Source organism: Rhinopithecus bieti, unplaced genomic scaffold (genome assembly GCF_001698545.2).
Source record: "Rhinopithecus bieti isolate Rb0 unplaced genomic scaffold, ASM169854v2 scaffold_33330, whole genome shotgun sequence".
Classification (NCBI taxonomy): Eukaryota; Metazoa; Chordata; class Mammalia; order Primates; family Cercopithecidae; genus Rhinopithecus; species Rhinopithecus bieti.
This window is the reverse complement of record NW_016814059.1, coordinates 158,092-177,641: the sequence shown is the minus strand read 5'-3', so window position 1 is coordinate 177,641 and position 19,550 is coordinate 158,092. Positions and strand designations below refer to the sequence as shown.

Sequence of the window (19,550 nt, the reverse complement as noted above, 5' to 3'; positions counted from 1 at the left end):
GTTGGCCCAAGTTAGGGCTGCCAACGCCACAGCTTTCCACTGCAAGCACCAGAGCCGGGCAAGTGGCCCCAAGTGCCTGGACCTGCCCTCAGCCCCTGCATCTGTGCCTATCCTGCCGGCTTCATCCTGCCTGCCTCACTTCCTGCTGTGGCCGAGGCCTCCCCCCAACTCACCTGCGCCTGCCCAAGACCTGGACCCCTCCCCACCCTCTCGGAGACAACTCCAGGCGTGCAGGGACACTCAGCGTCATGCATCGGCCTGGGCAGCAGGCAGGGCCACCCTGTGCTGGAGGCCTCAGGGATCTCCCGGCTGCTCTGTGGCCAAGCTGACGTTTGCGCCACCCCAGCCTGCCTCCAGGTGTTGCTGGAACGGCTCATTCCTCCCCTTCCCTGAGCTGCATGTTCCCACATCACATGGCAAGCAAACGTCTAGAGGGCCTCAGTGACAACATCCACGCCAGACCCCGGTGGGTCAGCCTCATGTGGCATCTGCAGGGAGCAGCCAAGGGACCAAGGCACCAACTGTGTTGCTCAGTTGCATCTGGGCTTGAGGCTCCGCAGCCCAGGGTGGAGGGCCCACGAGGGGCAGGGCAGGGAAGGCGCTGGGTTGGGGGCAGGTCCGTACTGGGATGTGTACCGCCACCCTTCAAGGGTGAGGCAGCAACTCTCACTGACATTGCTCAGGGCCCGTGTGTCTCCTTCCTCTTTCACAAGGAAAAAGGCTTTGCTGAGAGCTGGGCACCGGGGCTACACGGGGCAGGCCCAGGCATGGCAGGAGGGGCTCACCGTCCTTGGCCACGTCCCCGATGGGCACGCTGTGCTTCTGCGCCATGTACCCCAGGAAGGAGAAGACGACGAAGCCGGAGGAGAAGCTCGTCAGGGAGTTGATGGAGGTGGTGACTATCGCGTCCCTGGAAGAACGAGACAAGCCGTCTCAGGAACCAGCTGAGCTGCAGCAGCTGCAATTTTCCAGTCATTATTCTTAATTTACTGTGTCTGGGGAAGGGGGCGGGAGGTCTTTGGAGGGGCCGCTTTTCCCAGTGAGCATGGCCTTAGCAGCCTGGCAGAGCTGTCCTTGGACCACCTTGGCCCCCTGGCTGAGCTGCTCAAGGCTCAGCCATCAAGGCTCAGGGCGGGCAGAACAGACGACTGCCCCTGTGCCCCACGAGTCCTGCTGTGGGCGCCTCACCCAGGGCAGAGCTTCCAGAACCTCCAGGAGCACACACCTCCCGGGGACCTTGCTAAGATGCGGATCCTGACTGGGGGCGTCTCACGGGGTCTCAGGGCCTGCGTTCCCCGTAAACTCCCAAGGGTGCTGGTGCTGTGGGCCTGGGTCCCCGCTCTGAGGGCTGAGAAACCAGAGGGCTGGAGGCAAGCAAGGGAGGAACAGGGAGGGTCCTGGGGTTGGACTCAGCACCAGCGTCCTCCTCCTGGGTTCCTGTGTGGCCCATCGCCGGGGTGGAAGGACCCCACACACTTCATCGGCAGAGCACCTGGACCCAGGTGGACGCAGGTGGGCTGCAGGCAGGGGCTGCCTCGGGACCTGCCTTCCAGCACCCACTCTCGGTGGAGCCTGTCTGTGGTCTCTCTGGCCATTCGGCTGTACACACTGTACTTGTATTTTTACTGTGTTTCTATCTGCATGATGTGAAAGAAAGTAAGCACAAGTCCATAAAGGTCAAAGAAAGCAGGTCCCAGATGAAATTCTGTTTCTGTTTTTAGGAGGATTTGGGGTCCAGCATGGGGCTTCAGGTGCCTGCTGGTAACACAGGGTGCACATGGGATGGGGGGACACACTCAGGGAGTTGTGAAGCTGGACCCTGAGCGAGGGAGGACAGAGACCCCGCTGGGGCTGGTGCGAGGGAGGAGGGTGTGTCCTTGTGCCAGGAGGGGCTGGCCTTGCTGCTCCGGGTCCTCAGTGGGGAATCTGGCCACAGGTCAAACCTTGGCAGGTCCCTCCCAGGAGGCGACACACCCACGTGCTTCAGTGCCTTCTTTAAAGTTGAAATCAAAATCGTGTTGGGAGCTCCCTCCCTGTCACTTCTGTCTGAAAGGCCACGCAGCTCCTACACTTGCGGGTTCAGTTGATCTGCCCTGTCCTCATCCAGGAACGCACTATTTCTGGAAGTCAGCGACCCCTCCCCACTATCGATGAGGCCCCTGCCTGGCCCTGCTAGGGACTCACCTGTAGCAGTTGTTAGTGAACTTGTTGTAGCTGGAGAAGGCGATCAGGACCCCAAACCCCACGCCCAGGGAGAAGCACACCTGGGTGGCCGCGTCGATCCAAACCTGCAGACCCAGAGGGCAGTGAGAACCTGTCCCAGGAGAACGCAGGACCCGAGTACCCTCCCCATCCCAGCCCCACGCTGAGGCCTCTAAGCTCGACACCATCCTCAAGAAGCAAATGGCAGCAGCGGGACTGGTGGAAGACGCAGCCTCAGGAAGTGAACCCTCCGGGTCAGCAGCCTGGAAGAGCCTGAGAAGCAGGGCGCTGTCTGCGTTCATTGATCTGGGATTCCCCATGGAGTGTCAGGGCAGCGATTCCAGAGAACCAGAGATGCCCTGCTCCACAGCCCTCAGAACAGCATGGACCCATCCACACAGGACATGATTGTGGAGCCATGATAACCCTCAGAACAGCACGGACCCATCCACATGCTGCATAATGGCGGCACCCTGATAGCCCTCGGAAAGTCATGAACTTATCCACACACGACATGCTGACAGTGTCCTGATAGCCCTCAGAACATCATGGATCAGCCACACGCTGCACGATGGCAGCTTCCTGATAACCCTGAGAAAGGCATGGACTCGTCCACATCCACATCCACACTACATGATGATGGTGTCCTGATTGGACACACACCAGCAATACCTGCTTTGTATTTTTCCCAAAACACCAGCAGTACAGGTGCACAGTAGCACCTGAGCATGGCCAGGAGCCCACCTGCAGCTTAGACGCTGGTGCTGTGCCTGCCCAACTTGGTGGATGGCACCCACGACTCTGGATGTGAAAGGAAAGGTGGGTGGGTCCATGGTTGGACCATTGTGTATTTTAAAAAGTCAGCCACAACCTGCTGAGGTGAGGGCACTGCGGAGACCATTCAGTGACTCACATGCCCACCTTGCCCCTGCCTGGGCCTCGGATGGGGGAGAAGGAGCAGCCAAACCCCCTTGGAGGCAATTGAGGGACTAGTCAGTCAGGGCTGTTCCTGCAAGTCCATGAAGCCCATGGTACAGGCCTGTGGACCAGGATGCTGAGACAGAGACACCAGATGCTCCTGCTGGGGAGGTCAGGTGGGCTCAGGGCGTCCCAGGTCCCAGGTCAAGCTTGCCTGAGCTTGACTGAACGAGGGAACTGGGTGCTGCAGAGGGGGCGGGGCCCTCTGTCCATCGGGCAGCATGTCATAGCCTCAAAGCCACCCAGGTCCTGGGACAGTGGGTTTGGGGGCAGATGGCCAGGCCCTGCAGTCAGGGCTGTGCAGGTGGCCAGTGTCTCAGCATGAGGGGAGGAGCCAAGCCGAGAGTGGCTGGGTGGGCAGTGGGTGGAGAGGTTCATACCCTGATGTGGCTCCCATGCTGGTCATCAGTCACCTGCCTGGCCAGGTGACTGCAGCCTGGATCAGGTGTCACAGGGGAGCACCTGCCTCCTCCTCACCCTGAGCTGTGTGTGCAGCTCAGGCCTCTGCCCAGTGCCACCCCAGAGCCAGTACCCACTGCTGCCTCCCTGGGCCTCACCTCATGCACTTACACTCCAGGACCTGGAACTGTCTTTTCATTCCATTTCTTTACTGATTTCTCTTCACTATACATCAATCCATCATCTAGTATCTATCAACCACTCATCCATCTATCTATCATCTATCACTGTCATCTATCAATCCATCACCCATCTATCATCTATCTGTCATCTCTATAATCTATCAACCATATATCATCTATGAATATATGAAGTACATGTGTGTGTACGTATCTATCGCCATCCATCCTATTGTATATTCATCCTATCTACCTACCTACCTATCATCCATCCATCCACCCATCCATCATCTGTCCATCCACCCATCCATCATCCATCCATCCATGCTATCCAGCTACCTACTTATCATTCATCCATACACCCATCCGTCTGTCATCGACCAATCCACCCATCATCCATCCATCCATCCACCTACCCATCCATCATCCATCCATCCATCCATGCTGTCCAGCTACCTACCTATCATTCATCCATCCACCCATCCATCCATCATCCAGCAATCCATCCATCATCCATCCACCCATCCATCATCCATCCTTTATCCATCCGTACATCCTATCTAGCTACCTACCTATCATTCATCCACCCATTCACCCATTCATCCATCCACCCACCCACCCACCCACCCACCCATCCATCATCCATCCATACATGCTATCCAGCTACCTACTTATCATTCATCCATACACCCATCCCTCAATCATCCACCAATCCACCCATCATCTATCCATCCATTCATCCACCCATCCATCATCCATCCATTATCCATCCATCCATCCTATCCAGTTACCTACCTATCATTCATCCACTTATTCACCCATCCATCATCCATTCATCATCCATCCATCCATCCATCTACCCATCCATCATCCATCCATTCTATCCACCTACTTACCTATCAGCCATCCATTCATCCATCCTATCTATCCATTTTATCCACCTACTTAACTATCATCCATACATCCATCCTATCCACCTACCTACCTACTCATCCATCCATCCAACCATCCATCCATGCATCCATCCACTCTATCCACCTACCTGCTTATCATCCATCCATCCAGCCAGCCAGCCAGCCTTCCATCCACCCATCCTATCTATCCATTCTATCTACCTACCTATCATTCATCCATCCTATCCACCTACCTACTTAGCATCCATCCATCCATCCATCCATCCATCCATCCAATCTATTCACTCTCTCCATCTAATTTTTGACATCTCACCTTTGTAATTTGTTCGTCAATGGACATCTTTTGCACTGGTGTTTGTTTTGCCTCCTCATGGGGCTGCCTATTCTTCCTGGCTGGAGCATTAGGCTCTACATTGTACTTGTGGTGTTTTTGTTTGATTCTATAACATGTCCTGCTCCTGCAAATACACCCCTTGGCTTCACTTTGGCCTTTCTGGGGTCCTGACACACTGCTGGCTTCACGATTTGTCCGGCTCCAGCTCTGCACTTGTGGGTCCCTGGCCATGGCTGATTTTGCTGCCCTGGTTGTCCTCCTCTCTCTTCTGTGGCTCCTGTGGGCCACATGCCTGCTGCACCCATGTCTCCTGTCTCCACAGAGGCTTCCTTTTCAGTGCTGCAGACATACTTCCACCCCCACCCCCACCCAGCTGCTTTGCAGGCTCATAGGTGCCATGTCCAGGCGCCTTCTCCCACTGCACCTGTCAGCTGCTGCCTCCCTGGGCTTCCTGGGAGGCTTGCAGCCATGCCTGCCTATCCTGTCTCCCTTCCTTCCCACTTCTGCCTTGGGTTTACACTTGCCTCATGACCCCTAGACCTGGCTCCACCAGCCCACCCACATAGGGACATAGGGCAGCACCTCTCAACAGCCTCCTGCCTCACACTCCAGCTGAGATGGCCCTACCCCTCTTGCTGCATCGTCTTCTCACAGCAACAGGGACGCCCCTGGGTGGCTTTGGGGCCTGCCACCTCCTCCACCTAGTCCACCTGATTTCCAACAATGCCCCAAGTGAGCTGCCATTTTTGTCATGCCAGCCTTCCACCAATGGCTGCTTCTGTTTCTGGGCCTGTTTGTCAGAAATGGTGCAGCCCCTTCTCCTCCCTTTCTTGACAAGGGGCCCGTCCCCCATAGCCCAGCCAAGTCTCCTCTCTCCAGAAGGCCTTCTCCAAACATTTTAACCCCGAGTTATTTCTTCTTTTGCTGAGCAAATCTGCAGCCCGACTCTAGATGGAGTTTTTGGCATAATCTGATTTAGATGACTCATACTGTATCATGGGTACTTGAGATGTGGCTTCCTGAGGAAAGAACCCTGGATTCTGCAACTCTGATACATCTCAGTCCTGGCAGGCAATGAATACAGAAATCTGGGAACGTCAGAGCCCCTGTGGACTGTGAAGCAGTGAGAGGGTTGTACTCACAGATGCCTCGCAGAGCCGGTAGAAGTCAACGCTCAGGTACGCTCTGATGCCGTCTATAGCCCCAGGGAGGGTGACCCCACGCAGGAGCAGGGCAGTGAGGACCACGTATGGCATGGTGGCTGTGATCCATACCACCTGCAGGAGAGGACAGCATCACCAGGCTGCACAGGTGGGGCCCTCGGTGGGAGCAAACACTGGCACAAGGGCACTAGGTTGCCCTGACAGCTTGTTCTCTGACTGGGAAGCCCAATTCCCAAACGTTTCCTGGGATGCCAGCTCAGCAAATGCTCATTGGAGTGAGAAGGTCAAACACTTTCTGTCCTGCATACCCTCCCCAGGGACGGAATGGGAAGAACAGCTTGGCAGGGAAAGCACATTCCTTTTCTGCATTTGGTCCGCCAGAGTAGCTGGGAGTGGCTGACGGGGGTTTTCTGATGTGTGGGATGTGAGTGGATAGACACTGGTGAATGGCACTGTGGGACGATGAAAGGCAGCTCTGGGCTGTGTCCCTGCAGGAGGCTCCCAAGGCTGGTACCATACTACACACACTATCCCAAGGGAAGGGCATACCTTGGTCAAAACTGGTTTTTAAAAAAAGTATTTATTTTATTTATTTATTTTTTTGAGATGGAGTTTCACTCTTTTTGCCCAGGCTGGAGTGCAATGGCATGATCTCGGCTCACTGCAGCCTCTGCCTCCCGGGTTCAAGCCATTCTCCTGCCTCAACCTCCCATGTAGCTGGGATTACAGGCACGTGCTACCACACCTGGCTAATTTTGTACTTTTAGTAGAGACAGGGTTTCATCATATTGGCCAGGCTGGTCTTGAACTCCTTACCTCAGGTGATCTGCCCGCCTCAGCCTCCCAAAGTATTTTTATTAACAAAAAAAAAAACATGTTGTGTGTGCCCTCCTGCCAGAAACACTGCTGTGGGTGTTTCCCTCCTGAGGCCCTTCCCCAAACACAGCCACATATGGACCCAAAACCCAACAGTGCCCTGTGTCCACCCAGCCCAGCCACGGCCACGTGTCCTCCTCCCCCCACCCAGCCATGGCCATGTGTCTACCCAAGCCAACCCAGCACAGCCACAGGTGTACCCCCAACCATGGCTACGTGTACGCTCCCAACCTGATCGTGGCCATATGTGTCCCCCAAACTCAACCATGGCCATGTGTCCACCCCAACCTGGCCATGGCCACATTTGTAGCACAAAACCCAACTGAGGCCACATGTGCACCTCCTGCCCAGCCACAGCCACATGTCCACTTGATGGCCCCGTGTCTACAGGCCCAGTTGGTGACCCCGAGCCTCACCTTCCCCGAGGTCTTCACACCCTTCCAGAGGCTGAAGTAGAGCAGCACGATGACCAGCACCAAGCAGGCTGTGAGCTGCCACCGTGGAGGCCCCAGGTCGTCGATGCCATGGCTCTGGTGGAGGTGCAGCACGCCACGCCTGCAGAGGGGAGTCAGCGGGGGCCTCTGTGGGTGGCTGTCAACCCACCTGGAACTGGATGGCTGAGCTTGCCCAGGGACCGGCCCTCCCCATCTCAGCAGGGCAGAAAGCATCCAGTCTGATGGACAAGAGATGCCCTCCAGGGAGGTCTGGCCCACAGGCCCTGGCAGAGGTGTCAGGGCTGCCCTTGAAACCTTCGGAGCACATGGGAGGCCCAGGAAGCCCCGCTTCACCCTCTGCCCTTGGCACCTCTGCTCATTGGAGCTGGGGAGAGAAAGGGCACCTTGGGTCTTTGAAGAAAAGGAGCCACAGAAACCAAAAGAAAGTTGCTGAGCAATGCTGGGTGCCCACTGCTGCCCACAGGACAGCCCCAGGGTCCTTCTCCAGGGATGAGACTGAGCAAACTCCAGTAATAATACCAGGCGCACAGGCTCCAGCCAGCACTGTTTTCTGAGGGGATGGCTCACGACACCTGCTCATAGCCCCTGCTGCTATGAGGATTCCATGAGGAACAGGTTTAGTGGATGACTCTGCTCCAGCAGGAATCACTCGCAGTTCCACTGTTTTTTACAGGATCCCTCACAAAGGGCAGAACAGAGGGTGAGGGATGGAGCTGACCATCGGCCGTGCTCCTTGCCCCAGGCACAGATCCTGGGCCCCCTTTCTGTGGGAACTCATTCCATCCCGGTGACACTCTCTGCGGGAGAACATGCACCAGGCTATGTGCAGCGGGCTGAGTCACCATTGCAGACGGTGACTTGGGGCCAAGGCAACCGTAACAGCTGTGCCGCTGCCACCGTAGAGTCAGGAGCTGTGACAGCCAGGAACCGCGTTATGAGAGGAGCTCCCACGCCCAGGTTTGCTTCTGTTGTGGGTCCACTGAGGTCCCCGGGAGATAACAACGGACACCCAAGGGGGAGCCCGGCCGACTGCAGCCTCGGGGAGCTTTCCACCAGCTGCGAGGCATTCCAGGGCCATGTCCCAGGAATTCGGCTCTTCAAACTCCAGAATCATACCAGACACCCTGGCTGCTGCCAACAGGGAAGGCCCCACGAGCCTGAAAGGGCTGCACAGTGCTTCCGTCCTATCCTGGAGGGCGCCCAGGCACAGGCCCCAGGTTGGCCGGGTGGACAGATGGCTGCACCACTGAAACCGTCACCACCATTCTCTGCTCTTCTCCTAGGGCAAGCCGCTCAGTCAGGAGGCTGTCTGTCACCCACACTGTGCAGGGGAAGTCGCCTGAGCCGGTGGAGGTCACGCCTGCCCTTCCTGGGGCAGTGGAGACTCCCAGCGCCTTCTTCTCATTCTGGCCACACACCAGGCTCTGCCCCTGCTGGTCGAGTCCCCGTCGCTCTGCTCCCCCAGCAAGGCCTTACCACGGGGAGCCTCTGAGGCCTCACAGCAACTTCGTGCAGCCCGGACCACTCCTCACTCACTGCCCATGGTGTCACTGGCCCCAGCATGCCACCCGCCCATGTCTTGGCAGCCTCGGTGCCTCGCACACACACGTGCATGGATTACACACCCAGACAAGACAGCGCACCCTCTCCCCTTTCCCATGTGCCTGGAGAAAAGGCAAACTCAGCCAATGCCCCTACATGGCACAGGCCCTCCTGAACCTGAGGCGGAGACCCAGGGAAAGTGTGCTGCCACTCTTGGCGCCTTCTCACAAGGTTGCATCCACAGCACGCACAGCTGGCTCAGCATCAAACATGAAAGCAACTTCAGAAGCAGCACCTCAACACACCGGGTCGAGCCCCTTCTCGAGATTAGAAAGTCACTGTGCTTTGATGTTATTTGAAATCCCACAGACAATTTAGAGAACTGGACACGCCTGAGTGCTGTCAACCCGAGAAGAGGGGTCCTCACAGCTGACCACAGCGTGGGAACCAGCTATACCAGGAGCCGGGGAAAGCTGTGTGGCTCCCAGCATGTCCATGCTTCTGAGGGCAGGGTGGGTGAGACAATCAAAGGACGTCCGGGAAGGGGCATGGGGCTCACGTGCAGGCATTTCATAAGCCATAAATAGGAGGACCAGAAAAGCATTGGCCCAAGGATGTTCACTGGGCATGGAAAAGGCACGGCACCTCCCAGTTTCTGCTGGGCTCTTTTCCTGGTGAATTCGTGGCCATGATTCTTCAGTTGGGTGACAGTGGAGCCACTGGTGGTGACCCAGGCATGCTCGGGCCTCCCACACATCATTGTGATGACCTCACAGCAGCCCTCTCACCCCGTTTTACCAAGAGGGAGCCAAGGCAGTGAGGGGTGAAACAAGCTTCCATAGGATAAAATTGTGCCAAAGCACATTAACCTCCCATTAGAACAAATCTAACACTCTCTAAACAAGGACAACAGCAACTAAGTACCCATTAGTATAAAACTCACCAAGTCTAGCATCTAATAAAAAATTACTGACATGACAAGAAGCAAGAAATGTGATCTACAACTAGAGGAAAATCAGTCAACAGCCATTTCACATGATATACAAAATTAAACCAAAATGGATAAAAGAGCCAAATATTAGGGCTAAAACCATAAAACTCTTGGAAGAGAATATAAGGCTAATTTTCACAATCTTGGACTTGGCAATGGTTTCTTAGACATGACACAAAAGATGAATTGGACTTCATCAAAATTTAAAACTTTTGTGCATTGAAGGATGCTATCAACAGAGTGAAAAGGAAAACTACAGAATGAGAGAAAGTCTTTGCAAATCATCTATTAATCTGATAAGAGAATAATATCTAAAATATGTAAAGAACTCCTAAAACTCAACAACAAAAAAACTGACAGCCCAATTCAAAATGGGCAAAGGACTTGAATAGGCATTGCTCCAAAGAAGGTATACAAATGGCCAATAAACACATGAAGTGATGCCCAATAGTCACTAATCATTATGGAAATAGAAATCAGAAACACAGTGAGAAACCACTTCACACCCATTAGGATGGCTATTATCAAAATAAATAAGCAGAAAGTAAGTGTTGTCAAGGATGTGGGGAAATTGGAACCCTTGCTCTGATTTGCATCCATGGTGGGAAACAGTGTGGTGGTTCATCAAAAAATTAAACACAGAATCATCACATGGCTCCAGCAATTCAACTTCTGGGTATCCACTCGAAAGCAGTGAAAGCAGGTACTCAATACTGAAGTTCATAGCAGCACGTTTTCACGGTAGCTAAATGGTGGAAGCAACCCAAATGTCCATCAAGAGATAAATAGATATGGCCAGGTGTGGTGGTTCACATTTGTAATCGCAGTGCTCTGGGAGGCTGAGGCAGGAGGATTACTTGAGCTCAGGAGTTTAAGACAGGTCTGGGCAACATGGCAAGACCCCACTTTATACAAAATTTTAAAAAATTAGCTGGATGTGATGTCACATACCTGTAGTCCCAGCTACTTGGGAATCTGAGGCAGGAGGATTGCTTGAGCCCAGAAGGTCAAGGCTGCAGTGAGCAGTGATCATACCACTGCACACTCCAGCCTGGACAACAGAGTGAGATCCTCTCTCTAAAAGGAAAAGATAAATGGATAAACAAAACATGATATATCCATACGATGGAATTGGAATATTATTTGGCCTTAAAAGGAATGAAATTCTGGTTCTGAAATTCTTCAATAAACCTTGAAGACATATGCTAAGTAACATAAGCCAGTCACAAAAAAATAAGTGATTCTACTCAGAGGAGGGACCTAGAGTAGACAAATTCACAGAGATGGAAAGTAGAATGGTAGCTGCCAGGGACTGTGGTGAGGGAGGATGGTGACTTAGTGTTTAATGGGGACAAAATTTCAGCTTTGGAGGAGGGGAAAGTTCCAATGGATGATGGTCATGGTTGCACAACATGTGAATGTACCTAATGCCACTGAACTGCGCACTTAAAATGGCTAAGATGGTAAGCAATGCTATGTATAGTTTATCACAATAACCCCTCAAGAAGGCAAAATATTTTGTGTAAAGTCCAAGCTGAATCACGGCCAGCAAGTCTACACTACAAGAAATGTTAAAGGAAATGCTTTAGATGGAAGGAAGATGGTCTTAAATGGAAACCCTGATCTACATACAGGATCAGACAGCACTAGAGATGGTGACTATGCAGGTAAATATAAAAGTATAAAAAAAAGAAAACTTCTTTTCTGTGTTAGATTTGTTTAAAATGTAAATGCTTAAAGCAGAAATAGCAGCAAGGTGTCATGGAGTTGATACATACTGTAGAAATAAAATCTATGGCGACAATTGCACAAAGGACGTGAGGTAAACAGAAGTCTACTGTCGTAGGCCCTTCTGTTCTGTGAAACAGTATCATGTCACTTGAAGATAGACTGTGATAAGTTAAACGTCAATGTTGTAAATCCTATAAAATCAACGAAAAAATGAAAACAGAAAGCTATAGTTTATTAGCTAATAATGTTGATAAAATGAAAGCCTAAAAAATTAATTCAAAACAGGGAATAAACAGAGGAAACAAGAAACAAAGAAGAGATGGGGCAAAAAATTAGCACAATGAAAGACTTAAAGCCAGCCATGCTGACAATTATTGAGTGGAAACTCTAATTTAAAACAGAGATTGCCATATTGGATAAAAGCACAAGCAACTCGATGGTGTCTACAATAAATCCATTTTATATATAATGCCCACATAGTTTAAAATAAAAGGCTGGGCCGGGCGCGGTGGCTCAAGCCTATAATCCCAGCACTTTGGGAGGCCGAGACGGGTGGATCACGAGGTCAGGAGATCAAGACCACCCTGGCTAACACGTGAAACCCCGTCTCTACTAAAAAATACAAAATCTAGCCGGGCAANCACACCCAGACAAGACAGCGCACCCTCTCCCCTTTCCCATGTGCCTGGAGAAAAGGCAAACTCAGCCAATGCCCCTACATGGCACAGGCCCTCCTGAACCTGAGGCGGAGACCCAGGGAAAGTGTGCTGCCACTCTTGGCGCCTTCTCACAAGGTTGCATCCACAGCACGCACAGCTGGCTCAGCATCAAACATGAAAGCAACTTCAGAAGCAGCACCTCAACACACCGGGTCGAGCCCCTTCTCGAGATTAGAAAGTCACTGTGCTTTGATGTTATTTGAAATCCCACAGACAATTTAGAGAACTGGACACGCCTGAGTGCTGTCAACCCGAGAAGAGGGGTCCTCACAGCTGACCACAGCGTGGGAACCAGCTATACCAGGAGCCGGGGAAAGCTGTGTGGCTCCCAGCATGTCCATGCTTCTGAGGGCAGGGTGGGTGAGACAATCAAAGGACGTCCGGGAAGGGGCATGGGGCTCACGTGCAGGCATTTCATAAGCCATAAATAGGAGGACCAGAAAAGCATTGGCCCAAGGATGTTCACTGGGCATGGAAAAGGCACGGCACCTCCCAGTTTCTGCTGGGCTCTTTTTCCTGGTGAATTCGTGGCCATGATTCTTCAGTTGGGTGACAGTGGAGCCACTGGTGGTGACCCAGGCATGCTCGGGCCTCCCACACATCATTGTGATGACCTCACAGCAGCCCTCTCACCCCGTTTTACCAAGAGGGAGCCAAGGCAGTGAGGGGGTGAAACAAGCTTCCATAGGATAAAATTGTGCCAAAGCACATTAACCTCCCATTAGAACAAATCTAACACTCTCTAAACAAGGACAACAGCAACTAAGTACCCATTAGTATAAAACTCACCAAGTCTAGCATCTAATAAAAAATTACTGACATGACAAGAAGCAAGAAATGTGATCTACAACTAGAGGAAAATCAGTCAACAGCCATTTCACATGATATACAAAAATTAAACCAAAATGGATAAAAGAGCCAAATATTAGGGCTAAAACCATAAAACTCTTGGAAGAGAATATAAGGCTAATTTTCACAATCTTGGACTTGGCAATGGTTTCTTAGACATGACACAAAAGATGAATTGGACTTCATCAAAATTTAAAACTTTTGTGCATTGAAGGATGCTATCAACAGAGTGAAAAGGAAAACTACAGAATGAGAGAAAGTCTTTGCAAATCATCTATTAATCTGATAAGAGAATAATATCTAAAATATGTAAAGAACTCCTAAAACTCAACAACAAAAAAACTGACAGCCCAATTCAAAAATGGGCAAAGGACTTGAATAGGCATTGCTCCAAAGAAGGTATACAAATGGCCAATAAACACATGAAGTGATGCCCAATAGTCACTAATCATTATGGAAATAGAAATCAGAAACACAGTGAGAAACCACTTCACACCCATTAGGATGGCTATTATCAAAATAAATAAGCAGAAAGTAAGTGTTGTCAAGGATGTGGGGAAATTGGAACCCTTGCTCTGATTTGCATCCATGGTGGGAAACAGTGTGGTGGTTCATCAAAAAATTAAACACAGAATCATCACATGGCTCCAGCAATTCAACTTCTGGGTATCCACTCGAAAGCAGTGAAAGCAGGTACTCAATACTGAAGTTCATAGCAGCACGTTTTCACGGTAGCTAAATGGTGGAAGCAACCCAAATGTCCATCAAGAGATAAATAGATATGGCCAGGTGTGGTGGTTCACATTTGTAATCGCAGTGCTCTGGGAGGCTGAGGCAGGAGGATTACTTGAGCTCAGGAGTTTAAGACAGGTCTGGGCAACATGGCAAGACCCCACTTTATACAAAATTTTTAAAAAATTAGCTGGATGTGATGTCACATACCTGTAGTCCCAGCTACTTGGGAATCTGAGGCAGGAGGATTGCTTGAGCCCAGAAGGTCAAGGCTGCAGTGAGCAGTGATCATACCACTGCACACTCCAGCCTGGACAACAGAGTGAGATCCTCTCTCTAAAAAGGAAAAAGATAAATGGATAAACAAAACATGATATATCCATACGATGGAATTGGAATATTATTTGGCCTTAAAAAGGAATGAAATTCTGGTTCTGAAATTCTTCAATAAACCTTGAAGACATATGCTAAGTAACATAAGCCAGTCACAAAAAAATAAGTGATTCTACTCAGAGGAGGGACCTAGAGTAGACAAATTCACAGAGATGGAAAGTAGAATGGTAGCTGCCAGGGACTGTGGTGAGGGAGGATGGTGACTTAGTGTTTAATGGGGACAAAATTTCAGCTTTGGAGGAGGGGAAAGTTCCAATGGATGATGGTCATGGTTGCACAACATGTGAATGTACCTAATGCCACTGAACTGCGCACTTAAAAATGGCTAAGATGGTAAGCAATGCTATGTATAGTTTATCACAATAACCCCTCAAGAAGGCAAAATATTTTTGTGTAAAGTCCAAGCTGAATCACGGCCAGCAAGTCTACACTACAAGAAATGTTAAAGGAAATGCTTTAGATGGAAGGAAGATGGTCTTAAATGGAAACCCTGATCTACATACAGGATCAGACAGCACTAGAGATGGTGACTATGCAGGTAAATATAAAAGTATAAAAAAAAGAAAACTTCTTTTCTGTGTTAGATTTGTTTAAAATGTAAATGCTTAAAGCAGAAATAGCAGCAAGGTGTCATGGAGTTGATACATACTGTAGAAATAAAATCTATGGCGACAATTGCACAAAGGACGTGAGGTAAACAGAAGTCTACTGTCGTAGGCCCTTCTGTTCTGTGAAACAGTATCATGTCACTTGAAGATAGACTGTGATAAGTTAAACGTCAATGTTGTAAATCCTATAAAATCAACGAAAAAATGAAAACAGAAAGCTATAGTTTATTAGCTAATAATGTTGATAAAATGAAAGCCTAAAAAATTAATTCAAAACAGGGAATAAACAGAGGAAACAAGAAACAAAGAAGAGATGGGGCAAAAAATTAGCACAATGAAAGACTTAAAGCCAGCCATGCTGACAATTATTGAGTGGAAACTCTAATTTAAAAACAGAGATTGCCATATTGGATAAAAAGCACAAGCAACTCGATGGTGTCTACAATAAATCCATTTTATATATAATGCCCACATAGTTTAAAAATAAAAGGCTGGGCCGGGCGCGGTGGCTCAAGCCTATAATCCCAGCACTTTGGGAGGCCGAGACGGGTGGATCACGAGGTCAGGAGATCAAGACCACCCTGGCTAACACGTGAAACCCCGTCTCTACTAAAAAATACAAAAATCTAGCCGGGCAAGGTGGCGGGCACCTGTAGTCCCAGCTACTTGGGAGCCTGAGGCAGGAGAATGGCGTAAACCCGGGAGGCGGAGCTTGCAGTGAGCTGAGATTGGCCACTGCACTCCAGCCTGGGTGACAGAGCGAGACTCCGTCTAAAAAAAAAAACAAAAAACAAAAAATAAAAGGCTGGAAAAGACAATACCACACAAACAGTAATCATAAGAAAGTTGGAGTGGCCATGTTACTATCAGACAAAGTAGACTTCAGAATGAGAAATTTAACCTGCGAGGATAGTTCAAATGGTAAAGTGGTCAATTCAAAGACTAATAATAATAAACATGTATGCACTTCATAGCAGAGTTTCAAAATACATGAATGAAGCAAATACTGATAGAAGTGAAAAGAAATAGACAAATCTACAATTATAGTTGAGATTTCAGTACCCCTTTCTCAGTAACTGATAGAACAAGTAGACAGAAAACCAGTAAGGGTGTAGAAAACCTGAACAACACAATGACCTAACATGACCTCTCTGACATTTATGCAACTCTCCAACCAGACAGCAGAATACATATTCTTTCTAGGCGCACGTGGAACATTCACCAATGTAAACCATCTAGTAGGTCATAAACAAGTCTCAATATATTTTAAAATATTAAAGATGTATAAGCACATCATCTTGCCAAAACAGAATTAAATTAGAAATCAATGACAAAAATATCTAGCAAACCTCCAAATATTTCAAATTAAACAACAAACTTCTAAAAATGCCCCATTAGTCAAATAGAAATCAAAAGAAGGATTAGGGAATACTTTGAACTAAATGAAATGAAAACACAGCATATCAAACTTTGTGGGATGCAGCTAATGTAGTCCCTTCAAGGCAAATTAATAGCTTTAATTTATAACTTTATAATTTATATTAGGCAGTGTCGATAAGTATTTATAGAAGTGGAGAAACTGTAAACTGGTCAGAGTTATGTGGTCCTGTGTTGGGGTTTTGAAATGAAAACACAGCGTATCAAATTTGTGGGATGCAGCTAATCAGTAATCTCCAGGTTCCTACAGGGAAGGGATCCTTTCATTTCTTTGCAGGAACCATTTCTGCCACCTCCTTCTGGTGGGTGGAATGCTGCCCAAGAAGGAAGTGGCAATGCAGGAAGGCTGGCTGGGACCCCTGGGGGCCAGGGTGCCAGCAACTCCCAAAGATACCTTTCATTTGCCAACCCTGAGGAACACTGGGTGCAGGAGCCAGCACTGCACACAGCATTCGTGGCATGTGGAGGAAGTGCTGTCATTGGGGCAGCTCAGCAGCCTTTTCTGACTTAGGGCCCAGAAGACATGGCCAGCGTCTCACCCAGGCCTCACGGTTACTTCCTGAGGACCTGTAGTAAAAATGCACGAAAAAGCCCTTTCAGATCTACTCCTGCTAACATCTTAGTTGTCAAATTTATGACGCGGCATGTTTGGTACATTGTGTAGGAAACTCAGTCCCTTTTGCGGTTACTGACAAAGTCAGGCATACCCACTATCTAGGACAAAGAGCCGCACCACCATGCATCACAACCACTCTGGCCTTTGTGGCCTTTCACGGTGGGACATCCACTCCCTGACTACATGTGCCAGCAGGAACCTGACATCCTTTGTCCAGTGATCTGCTTTCTAAAGCAGGTTCGAAATCCAGAAAACTCCCAGCAGACCTGGGCACGTTACGACTGTCCCCCTTGCTTCCCAAGAGTCACTGGAGCCTGTTTCAGGGGAACCTGAGTCCCACTGTTGGGAAAATCACCTTCGGAAGGCGTGGGAGGAGTGCCAAGCACCTCGGTGCCCCGGGGCATTAATCATTCGTGAATTGCTCTTAAACCTTCTCCAACTCCCCACGTCTGCTCTTGGGCTGCCACCAGCTACAGTATACCACGTGCCAGTGCAGACAGGGCTTCCGAGTGAAGGGCTGGGCACCTTTCCATTTCCTTCCTTCCTTCCAGACTGAGAACTTCCAAATAGACTTCACTAGTCTGATCATTTAAAATAATAACACGTGTTCTTTCCTTCTAGCATTCTTAACAACGGATCACTGGACTAATCATTACACTAAATTTTCCTCTCTGATTTTCTTACCTGAACATCACTTAGGTGAGTCAACATTTCCCACACTGCCCAAACAAAAGGAAAGCAGTCCCCACGTGGCAGCACTTGGCAGCTTTAACAGGGCATTGGGTACTGGGAACTCTCAGGCTCTCGCCCCGGTGGCGCCTCTGCGGCCTCTGCCCCTGGCTCTGTGCGCCCCCCACTCTCTCCTGCTGGCCCCTCTCTTTGATCACACACTAACCCTGAGATCTGGCCACACAGCAAGGGCACATGCAGCCTGGGCCTGGGGTTTCTGTGGGGTGTTTAATTAGGGAAATGTAGGTGTGAGCAGGCCATCCACACCCAATGGGAATTTTCTCCCTCAAGAATGTTAAAATCTACTTGGACAAATGGTGTGACTGTGCATTATTTGGACGATTTCATCATTTCCTGCTTGCCTGTCACCACGGGAGTCCTGTCAGACGCTCCCACGACCTTGCCTGAGGCTGTGCTTCCTATGGCGATGCTCAGGTGTCTTCAGGCAAACCAACCGGGACTCATCCCGGGTGCATCTTCTCTCCCGCCTGCCCACTTCTGAAACCAGCCCTCCTCCCACAAGCGCCTTCCTGGCGCCCCAGCCTGGACTCTCTCTCCTCCTGACGGGAAACAGTGGATGTAGTGAGAATCGCACAAACGTCCTCTCCTCCTCTCCTCTTCTCCTCCTCTCCTCCTCTCCTCCTCTCCTCCTCTCCAAAATGGCAGCTGAGTTTAAGAGTCCGCCTGTCAGAATGCAACCCAGCACAAGGCTCCAGGCCCAGCTGGAGGGGGCAGGGGAATGTGGATGGCACCTGCCAGGTCTGGATTCCAGGAGGGGTCCAGGGGAAACAGGGGACCCATGGTGGGCAGTCACAGCCCTTCCAGGCTGGGCTAGGCTACGTGGTGATGAGGGAGGGCCAGCAGGAGCTGGCACGGGGCCCAAAAAGACTTCATTGCAGACATCGGGGTCCAGGAAAGCAGGTGCTGCAGGTGGATGGTGACGGGCAGGCCTGGCTGGGGTGGACAGTGAGGGACAGGCCTAGATGGGGTGGACTGTGTGGGTTAGGGCTGGCCAGGGTGGACGGTGAGGGGCGGGCCTGGCCGGGGTGGACGGTGAGGGGTGGGCCTGGGTGGGGAGGACTGTGCAGGTCAGGCCTGGCCAGCGCAAAGAGAAAAGGAGGCAGAGACCCAGGAGGCTGCTGGACATGGGACTCACCGGCATGGGAGGTGGAAGGAGGCCCAGAGACAGAAATAAAGCCATGCACATAAACAACAAAGTCTTGCAAAAAGTGGACGGCTGGAGCACCCTGGAGACAGGGGCTGCCTACTGAAGCCATAGACTTCTTGTGCAGTGAAGCCCAGAAAGATATCTTTTCTGGAGAGGGCAAGGGCCCAGGTGAGGCAGTTTGGCCCCAGGCTATGCACAGAGGAAGGGCAGGGAGGAAGGGAGCCCAGACACGGGGCTGACTCACTCCAGAGACGCCGCTGCAGCTCCCAGAGACCAGAGCTTGCCAACCTTCCACACAGGGCTGCTGTGTTCCCCACCAGCCCCCTCCCGCCCCGAGCCACTGCTGGGAGCAGGATCACAGCCAGGGGAGGTGCTCAGTGCCCCATCCTTGCTGAGGGCTCGCCCTGTAGGAGTTTTGCTGAGTCCCTGGAGACCATCACAGTGATTCAGAAATGCGCCCCTCCACAGCACTAAAGGGATGGAGTGCAGGAACAGATTCCCCCTCCCCGCACCCTGGGAGTCAGCAAGGGCTGGT

The 19,550-nt window shown here is 50.7% G+C and overlaps 1 protein-coding gene across 1 annotated transcript in view; it reads right to left on the bottom strand.

Annotated features, from left to right (window-relative positions):
• Positions 1 to 19,550, bottom strand: part of SLC6A3 (solute carrier family 6 member 3) — a 53,025-nt gene that overhangs the window by 21,198 nt on the left and 12,277 nt on the right. Inside the window, exons 5-8 of the mRNA XM_017849553.1 lie at positions 7,462 to 7,600; positions 6,149 to 6,283; positions 2,185 to 2,288; positions 786 to 910 (exon numbers count right to left, since the gene is read on the bottom strand). Coding sequence (XP_017705042.1) covers positions 786 to 910; positions 2,185 to 2,288; positions 6,149 to 6,283; positions 7,462 to 7,600 — 503 coding nt within the window. The remainder of the gene's footprint in view (positions 1 to 785; positions 911 to 2,184; positions 2,289 to 6,148; positions 6,284 to 7,461; positions 7,601 to 19,550) is intronic.